Here is a 10,377-nt window from a genome sequence, read left to right on the forward strand (position 1 = left end):
TGAATCTTCATCCCTAACGTGTCAGTCTGTCAGACAATGCCAATCTCACACCATTCATGATCTCTAATTAAACCACCCACTAAAGCCAAACCTAGATTTCCATGCCAATTTCCATCAAAATTATGCTTTAAAGCCGCTCTATAGGGTGATTTCAATCTGTCACTACTTCCTCATCCTTATCTCACTCCTCAATATTTAACTATGATTTAGTCGACACTCCTCATCCTTAATGCTTTCATATTGACAAGCCAACAAACCAATATTTTAGATCAATACACATTGTATATGACATGACAACAATTCTTAGTTGATTGAATTACGTAACCAAAACATAAGACAGGAGAATGAAATATAAAGTTATGGCGTTTCAGAACAGAAATAATAATAACCTTGCAAGCTGTATCAAATCCAAAACTTGTTGGAACCTCTTTGCATTTCAGATCACCATCAATGGTCTTTGGGCATCCAATAACTCGAGTTTTGATATTTTTTAGCCTGATCAACCCAAAGAATAATCAAAAATATCTTAGCAGGATTCCCCAGGTACTCACATAAATAAACAATGAAAGGTTTATAGGTCAACAACATTAGAATCAAATCCAAACTAAGAAACTGTGCGTGGAACACCACTCAAAATTTGAAAATTTTATTAATATACCACCAAATTAGCATGTTCCTACAATATTTTGGAAACTAAATCATTACAATCTTTTACCTGAAGTACTCAGCCAGGAGACAAGCATTAGTATTCGAGTCATCTCCACCAATAACTACAAGACCATCCAAATCAAGCTTCAATGCAGTCTCTTCAGCTTGCTTGAACTGAAAATCAAGAGCATGTGAATTTAGTTGGTAACCTCCAAAAGCTAATCTGAGAAAGACTAGCAAAAAGAAATGCCTTTGCTAAGAAATATTAACTTTCTAGAAACCATAATTATTAAAATGAAACTATCTGTAAAAGGTAGAAGAAATGAACCTGCTCTGGAGTTTCAATCTTGTCTCTTCCACTACAAATCATATCAAACCCCCCCTGTTTATAAAATTCAAATTGAAGATATGAATTATGTTGTACAATGCATTATAAAAAGACGGCATCACATACATTAAAAATGTTTTGCGTGTTACAAGAAATTTGAATATGGTGTTCACCCATGGTCTTACACAATGTTAAACACAGTGCCTGGACTTTAGAAGTTAGAACTCAGCTGAATTGCTTGGTTTTTGCAAGAACCGAGCACGAGGTTATAATATTACCGATATTACCGATTTTTTCAAGTCAGCCTCAGGTCGGTCATGCAGTTATCAGATCATCAGGTTCTTTGTAAGACCAAAGTATTGAAGAACTTGGCTGATCATTTAGGATTCCAGAAGCCTAATTTCAACAGTTTTTTTGGAACCTTGTTGCCTTATTCATTTGCTAACGCCAAACAGAGAAACAAAGACGAGTATTAAAATAAAAAGTGAATGAGTGATTTTTTCGAATTGATCAATTTTAAATAGATCTAGAATTATATAACAGGTGAAACAAAATTCTACAAAAGAAAAGAGAAGAAATAAAAAAATCAACACCCTACACAAAAAAATGGTATGCACCAAAAAAAGTAAAAAACAGAGGCTACACAAACAAAATCCAAATATCAATAAGGGATGCCACGTGATGCAGGGCGATCGAAGGAATGGCTAATACTTGGTTCTGAAACAAAAAGGATGTAGGACGGATCTATGGAAGGGACTTTAGGGATGAAAAAGATGGGTAAAATTAGAGTTTCAGTTCCTAAAATATGTAAAGAGATTGAAAAAAATATTTCTACTAGGTTTAAGGTAGGTCTGTAGTGGTACAGACATATGCCGAGAAGCTGTCGAAGGATGTTAGGGATGCTGTCGAAGGATGTCGGGAAGGTGTAAAATTAGTTTTAGGGCAAAACGGAGGAGCGCAAGGTTTCGACTGAGATGGGATGGTTAAAACAAGAAAAAAAATAGGATTTTGAGGTTTTAGGCAAGAAGAGTTCCTAGGTAGATTGTTTTCGTAGATGGAATCAAGAAAAAAAAACAAAGAAAATAGAGAAATATAATTTGTAGGTAATAAAGAAACAAGAAACTTATCTCAAGGCATCCCACCAAGAGTTTTCTTTGGCATCTCACCAAAGAAGTTTCAACACCTCACCAATGAAGAAGAAGAATTTGCTAGAATCACATTAGCAATCCCGAGGATTAGCACATTAGGATAGACCACCAAAGCATCACACCTTGAGGATGAAGACTCCGCCGCGCACCCACAATTTTGCAAAGTAGTAAAGAACAATCATTTTCATTCCATCATCATAACATAGCATAGAATAAAAGAAAAGTGACAAAGGGCTTACAATATGTAAGAAAAAGAAGAAAACTATAAAGTTCTAAAACCCTGTAGAAACCCTAAAAACCTAAAACTTTCTGAATAAAATACCCTCTAATGAGTTAAAGACTTGCTTCCTACTTAAAAATCCCGCAATACATATGTGGGGCCTATTTAGAGCACACGTAACTCAAGTACTTAAGTGATTTTGGTGGGAAAAGACTCTAATGCTCTCCTATGACTTAAAAACAGTTAAATAACACTTTATAGACAAAATATAACATTTTTAACATCAAAGATGTGCCATATCATCTTAATTCCTTGATTCTTCATGGCATCTTGGATGGTCCCCGATCACCATGCCAAAAACAAAACATTTACGGCTCTACAAGAGTGGAAACCTCCGGCCCAAGGATTGCTAAAGCTGAACTTTGACGGTTCTAGTATGGGGAATCCGAGCCCTGCATGATAGGAGGAGTATCAAAGGACGAGAGTGGGCCCACTATTTGGGCTTTTTCTGGCCCCATTGGTGTGGTGGATTCAAATGAGGCGGAGGTGAGGGCTGTTCTCCAGGGCCTAAGACTGCTTGATCCTGGCATGAGAGACAAAGTAATAGTTGAAGGGGACTCACTCAATGTAATCAAATGGCTTAAAGGACGTCTTCACGTCCCGTGGAGATTTGCCCATTGGTTTGACGAAATTCAGGATCGAATTGAAAACTCTGCGATTTCTTTCAGTCGTGTTAAGAGATCAGCCGATAGGGATGCCAATCGAATGGCTAGGGAAGGAGTTTCTAAGGCTTCCCTTGAGATTTTCAACTTTTGGCCGCCGTGAGCAGTTTTTCGTCATTGTAGTAGCCTGCCTTGGTCCGTTTCCTTGTATTTGTATACTTACTTTTGCTTGTATTTGGCCTTCTTGGTCGTGGGTTCTCCCGCTTTTTCTTTTCATTAATATTAATTTGGCATTCAAAAACAAGCATGTAAACCTCTAAAATGCCTTCCCAATATACGTAAGGAACAACATTCTCTTAAAAAGAGAACAAATATGATCTGCTCCGCTAAATAAGGACAAAAAATCTCCACGGAGCATGAGATTTCATATTCATCAATTCAAAACCTCCTTCAATACACTATTTTTATAGCCGAATATTTTGAAGAAACTGAACATTTTTTGTCTACATGCCTAAGTAAAATTTATTAAGCCAAGAAATTATGTAAAGGAGTTTACAAAACACCCAAGAAGGACCCAAAGAAAACAAAAAAAAAACTGAAAGATAGGCATGTACATCACTACAAGATAGACAAAATTAGCTCAGCTGTCAGCCACTAGTTTTATTTAACGGTGAATATGGGGAAATTGGTATTTCACATTTTTGACAGATTCAATTTCCTAAGCATGCTTGAGAAATGCTAAGAACAAACAACAGGCATTCTTTAACCAAATTATAACTAGAATAGACTCGTCATTAATCCAGACATTGATAAATCCTAAATACGGCATGGAAGTCATGCCTACCCATGCAGCTCTAACTTCAGCATTAATAACTTGAGACACTAGCATAATCCCCAAAAGCCAAAATCAGCTACGCATTGAAATCAGAAATAACTCCCTAAAAACCCACTTGCCTTTGACCTCCAAGGCTTTGTGAATTACCATGCTGATACCATCAAAATTGAGCTTTAGCCAACCTTTATGGGGTTTTTTCCATTCATCAAGCTTCCTACAACTTACAAAGAAATCTCTCAAAACTCCAATCCAACTCAAAACTAATATATTAAGAGGAATTTCTATGAAGCAATCCATTTCCATAGCTCCATCAACAGTAATGTCATTGATTAGATTATTTACGCTTTTATGGGTTCCAAAAGAAAACTCTAGAATTCCTTTCCTTCCAAATTAACTAAATTGCAGATGAGAAACAATTTTCTACAGACATTTCAATCTGTAGCCAAACATTTCCAAATATCCAGCTCTGTCACCTACACCTATTATGAACTAAGTATCTTTGGGGTATAGGTGGATTTAGGGATTTTTTTCTTCGAAAAAACGTTTCCTTAAAAATGAAAAATCCAATGTTTGGTTAGCTACTTTAATGTGAATTTTAAAATTCTGGGATAAAACTTCCTACAAAAATTATATACTTATGTACCATATATTGATATGCCGACCCCAACTAGTTTGGGACAAAGGCTTAGTTGAGTTGAGTTGAGTTGAGTACCATAAATTGATATAGTACGCCACTAATATACTTGCAGTTTTGGTTTCGGTATGCATTTCAATTACGATGATGAAACAGAAACATTTTGGTCGATTCATGTCAATTTCAATGGAAATTTAAAAGCATGCCACTAAGACTCCTAAAACACTAATCCATCGTCCAAGTTCCCACGTGGGGCCCACATCATCATAATGGTGCCAACTTAGGATTTGAGCCTTTGAGGTAAATCCACGTGGCTGAATCTGATTCGCATCACAAATACACACCCATGAACCATCACATAAGCAAGACCATCATCCATAATGATTTAACAAGATCAAAGACCTAGTGACATGCGTTGTCGCAAATGCATGGAATAGTAAATTTCATTCTAAACTTAGATCTCTCAGATGCTTTGAAAGTTGATGATTGTGCCATTTCATTTACTTGTATACGTACACATCTTATTAATGGAATGGGCATTAATATTTCCTACATATATGGGGTTTGTTGATTATGTGCGTGCATAGCAAGGAATCAAACTTCGAACTTCGATCCCCAGTCCAGGCAAAGGTTCCACAACACATGACGGCCAAAATAAACGCGTGCCAGCCAAAGTTTAAAAGCATGATCATTCAATCAAAAAAATTGAGCAAGAATACCCTCTTCCAATGGCTCTTTATTCATGCATGATTTGGAAGTGGTTTTATCGATTCGTTCTTACCTCTAGCATCTGCAATATTGAAAATCCTCATTGTGCTCATCCTACTAGCAAGTATTTCCACCAAACGTTGCACTTCCTGCATCTTCTATCGATTATATTGAAATGAATTATTCAATACCTGAATACCTTGCTCATATTAAAAAAAATGAATAAGTTCTCTTCCAACATGCTCTTGTTGATTCACAGCTTCCATACAAATATTTTACACATCTATTTGGTTCGTTCCGGTGGCTTGACGTTGACCAACCATGAAGTGGCCCATGAAATCACGAATCTAAACAAGGCTCATATACTAATTTGGCTAAACAGCTAGACTTTAAAGCTGAAACCAGATGGATCGAGCATTGGAAACCTGAGGCCATCATGTCTATGGGGTGTCATACCAGATCATGAGAAGCAGGTTAGAGTGGATTTTTCAAACCATGTATGAGAGGTGATGTTATTGAGGCTGAGGTATCAGATATAAGGAAAGGATTAAGTCACCAACATCTTCTTTCCAAGGCCCATACATAGTTGAAAGGAAACATATTTAACATCGTCAGGTGGAAGGTGAATGCCACTGCAATGCAAGTTCTGTATGAGGCTTGCGAACATAGTTGTCAACCCGTGACTCGATTTCTTAATTTTATGACTCGTGACTCGACTCAACTTGCGACTCATAACAGTTTTTGCAAGGACAAAAATTTAGTTTAAAAAAATATAATTTTTTTCTGAAAATGGTAGCCAAATATATTAAAGAAAGACCGAGATGATCAAAGTATTATTGAGACGTCGAAGGGGATTCATCCAATAGCACATAGATAAAGTGCTAAGCCAAAAATATTAATAACTATATGCTTGTAACTTGCATGCACAAAAATAATTAAGTTTTGGTTGGAACTTAATCATGGGGGAAAACCTTTCCTTGTTTTAGATTTGTATCCACCTATGACTAATGGTATGGTTGGAAGGAGACTTGTGGTGGTTCAGGCAAAGAACCCAAGATTGTCCAAGACTGGGAGCCTCCCGCACATGGTTTTTTGAAGCTAAACTTTGACGAGTCTAGCATGGGGAACCCTGTCGGAATTGGCGCAGTCTTGAGGGATGAATTTAGAGCTATAAAATGCGCTTTTACAGGTCTCATTGGCGCATACGCTAATGGTGTGGCGGACAATTTAGCTAGAGATGGTGTCTCTAGGGAGAGAGTTGAGCTGTTAGACTTCGTTCCCCCTTGACCCTTGCAGTGGGGCTTGTTCTTCTCTTTCTTTTTCTCTTTCTGTCTCTTTAGTTGTATAGACCTGCTTGGTCTTTTTTCGCATTTAATACAATTGACTACCATTCAAAAAATAATAATTAAGTTCTAAGTTCCAACTTCCACGCTTTCAACTATCAAAACAAGAAAGCCAAGCCAAGCGACTCAACTTGACTCGTAAGAGTCTTAGTTTTTCAACTCGACTCGCAGCGACTCGTAAGAGTCACCAGACGACTCGTAAGAGTCTTCAACAGAGACGAATCACTCATGCGACACGACTCGAAAGCCCAGCAACTCGAGAGTTGACTCGTACGACTCGTAAGAGTTAGACAACTATGCTTGCAAATGAGATTGCAAAGATTCTCGAACTCATTTCTGAACTGCAGATCTTGTTTTTTCATATAGGAAGAGATGTCAACTCGGAAATTGATTCATTTGACAGAGGAGTAGTCGGGTTGCTTGGGCAAGGCATTGGTTGTTAGTGATCAATTTCTTATCATTGTGTGACTATGACTACCTTTGGTTCTGTTCTTTTATGACCATCTCTCGGTCATTTTTTTCTCTTTATTTTGGCTTTTGATTAAAAAGCTATTGATTACTGTTCAAAAAGACAAAAACAAACAGAACTCTAATTTATGCCACATTTGCATCATTAATCACATCGCTAAAAAGTGATTCGCGGTGTGAGAAATGATGAAATGTTGCAAACGTCTCGAAAATATCTTTGAAACAGGACATAGATTGCGTAAAATGGATACTTAAGCACAAAGCCATGCCCTCCAGGAAGTACAGATGTTTGACTTTGCTTGACCTGAAATTTAGGCCGCGTAACTTCACGACAATATTTTGTCTCGCCAAAAGATCACAAGGAAGAATATCATACTTCATACCCCTATAATTCTCCAGGGATGCCTAATTATATTATTGGAAGATAGCATATCTCAAGACAAAGAATATAATAATTCATAAATGAACCACCTTTATGCTGGAAGATTTTCTTGTCCCAATATTGCAAGGCATAGGTATACGTCAACAATCAATATAGGAATATGAAGAAGATATTGCCTTATTGGACATGGAATTAGGTTTTGGGCCTCTAGATGTGATACAAAAAAAAATACGCTCGACTCCCTAACATAAAAGTGCAGGAGTCCTACAGGTAACAAAAGGATTGAATTTCTTGTGCCCAAACTCTGACCTACAAAACAACCAAGAGCGTTTGTTGAAGTTTGCTGTGTGTCTAGTAAGAGAATACAAGGTGGGCATTGCCTTCAAGTGTTGAATTGATTAGATCAGCCCGTTATGGCTCTATGCTAACTTATTTAGACCGATAAGATTATTCTCATTCATTCTTCGCTCCTGTTCAACTAGATATTTGGAAATGCTCTTACAGTGACTAAAACGTCTGTCAGAAGTGACCTTCCATCTTCCGTGTATTTCAATATGATACACAAATCTAATAACACACAGATAACAATGTATCGATGCAAATTTGAAGGTGAGGTGTCACCCATTCGGCATGGAATTAAATTTCAGTAGGAGTTTCTCATACGAATATTAAATCTTGATTTTAGCAAACTAATAAATAAAACTACAGATGATTTACATAATTAATAAGCCAATGTAGTCAGAGAAGAGCCAGAAAACAAAAAACAAATAAAATTGCCAACTGACCCATGCATTGTTAGTTCGAAAAAATCACGAATTCAGGGGAAAAAAAATCAAGCATCAGAAAATTGCAGTTTATACTAATCTACATCAAAGAGGCTCTCACCTGGTTTCTATAAGGGTAAATAAACTCTGGTGTCAACTCGACGTAATTACATTTCATGATCCCTGCAGGACCTCCCTTAAATCCATAAAGAGTACTACCCTTGGTGTGTTCCTGCAAGTAATCTGCAAAGGGAACAAATAATTACAAAAGAATGAAATAAGAAAAGAGAGATTGGCAAGCAAGACGACCAAGAATCAGTGCAAACGTGGCATATGCGATTGGCAATCGGATCGTTGATCTGATTTGGATACTCACAAGATTTGGATTTTGATTTCTAACATCCGTTGTGATTTGGATCTGGATCAAATCCTTAAATTTCCAAATGAGCTACAACTGTGAAAAAAATCCGATCTCTAAATATGTTGTGCAAAACAGTATTTAGAAATCCATATATGAGTATATGGATTTCCAAATACTGTTTTGCACAATATATTTGGAAATCGGATTTTTTTTTCACTGTTTTTGCTGATTAAGAAACCTAAGAATTTGATCCAGATCCAAATCTCAATGCAAAGAGGGCTTGCAAATGTGAGAAATCCAAATCCAAATCTAGTGAATTTGCACAATATATTTGGAAATCGGATTTTTTTTCACTGTTGTTGCTGATTAAAAAACCTACGAATTTGATCCAGATCCAAATCTCAATGCAAAAAGGGCTTGCAAATGTGAGAAATCCAAATCCAAATCTCGCGAGTGTCCAATTCAGATCAACACGAGCATGAAGTTAATCAATTTATTTTGTATCCAAAACTCAAATCCAAATACACAGTACGCGAAATGAAATCTAATCAGTAAGAAAAAAAATCAACGGCTAAAAGATATCTTAAATGAGCTCATTATCAAAAGTCTAGATTCATCCGATGAGTGGGACCAGTAGAATTAGGTCAATGCCGTACAAAATCACTGATAGTTGAAAAAAGAAATATATATATATATATATATATATATAAGGAGAAAATCTCAGAAGAAGAATATAAAGCAGAGAAAAAAAAGGAAGGAAAAGAGATTCCACGAACCAAAAATTCCAGAAATGACATTATGGCCACCAGGAGCCTGGCCACCGGAAAGAACGACCCCGATCTTGAGCTTCTGATCGGACGGTGGAGAATCGCTCGGAACAAGCTTAGCGGACGGCTGACCGAATAGTTTTGGAAAGAGCTTAGCGATCTCATCTACAGAAATGAAAAAAAAAGAAAAGAATCATTCCAAAAAAAAAAAAAATCGTTCCAAAAAATCAGTCTAATAGATCTGAGAGAATGAAGTACCAGGGTTTCCAGCAGCAGAACTTTTGGGGCCATCGATGATTTGGAAGGGTTTTTTGAGAACGGAAGGGAGAGGAAGAGGGTAGTTTAGACGGCTTGTTTGGACTTCGCTGTAGACATCGGCGACACGGCCTGGTGTTAGGGATGGAGACATGATGGTGATGAGGGAGTAGTGGAAGGATCAATTTGAGGGGGGGGTGGCGGAGAAAAAGAGAGAGTGTGATGGGGAATGTGGTTTGGAAAGGAGATCTACAGACTACAGCCTAGAGGGGCTTTTTAAAAGGTAGGGGATGAGAGAGAGGGTTGGTTAGGGTAAAAGCGTCATCGGGGGTTCCGCCGAGTGGTTGATGTAATCGGCGGTTAAGATGGGGAAGGGCTTTTTAGGAATAGAAAAATATCTCTCACCAAGGGGGTTTTGGGTGTTAGGTATAGGGGCACTGCTGTCTCACCTTCTTTTTCTAACTTTGTCTGCCCGTGTTGTCATGTAAGCCCGTGCATAGTACATGGAATAAACAAGGGAAAAAAACAAGATGCCTGAAAAATGTGTTTTTTTTTTTTTATTAATGAGAATATATGTAGGAACCATTTGGATACGCCGATTTTAGAATCAAGGTTTTTAGCCTGAAAACAGCGTAAAAGCTCTCCTGCATCCTGAGATTTCTAAAACCTAGAAATATGGGAGGATCTGCTACTCTCTTGCTGACGGAAAGAAAGGTGAAAGGTAACAAACGAGTCAAAAACGATGGATGGTCTGCTTCTTGTCTTTCTCTTAGCTACAATTTTGAAGAAATCCCAGATTCTAAAATCTGCGTATCCAAACGGCCCCTAAATTTCCAAATAATGTTACTGGAGCA

At 37.4% G+C, this 10,377-nt stretch overlaps 1 protein-coding gene across 1 annotated transcript in view; it reads right to left on the reverse strand.

Annotated features, from left to right (window-relative positions):
• LOC143851302 (pyrophosphate--fructose 6-phosphate 1-phosphotransferase subunit beta-like) overlaps nucleotides 1–9,840 on the reverse strand; it is a 32,563-nt gene extending 22,723 nt beyond the window's left edge. The window contains exons 1-6 of the mRNA XM_077360682.1: nucleotides 9,527–9,840; nucleotides 9,278–9,433; nucleotides 8,262–8,383; nucleotides 977–1,030; nucleotides 716–822; nucleotides 390–495 (exon numbers count right to left, since the gene is read on the reverse strand). Coding sequence (XP_077216797.1) covers nucleotides 390–495; nucleotides 716–822; nucleotides 977–1,030; nucleotides 8,262–8,383; nucleotides 9,278–9,433; nucleotides 9,527–9,677 — 696 coding nt within the window. The 5' untranslated portion in view covers nucleotides 9,678–9,840. The remainder of the gene's footprint in view (nucleotides 1–389; nucleotides 496–715; nucleotides 823–976; nucleotides 1,031–8,261; nucleotides 8,384–9,277; nucleotides 9,434–9,526) is intronic.
• Between the last annotated feature and the right edge of the window lie 537 nt (nucleotides 9,841–10,377).

Source organism: Tasmannia lanceolata, unplaced genomic scaffold, assembly GCF_043159265.1.
Source record: "Tasmannia lanceolata isolate RefF3 unplaced genomic scaffold, GAP_Taslan_0.1 ptg000018l, whole genome shotgun sequence".
Lineage (NCBI taxonomy): Eukaryota > Viridiplantae > Streptophyta > Magnoliopsida > Canellales > Winteraceae > Tasmannia > Tasmannia lanceolata.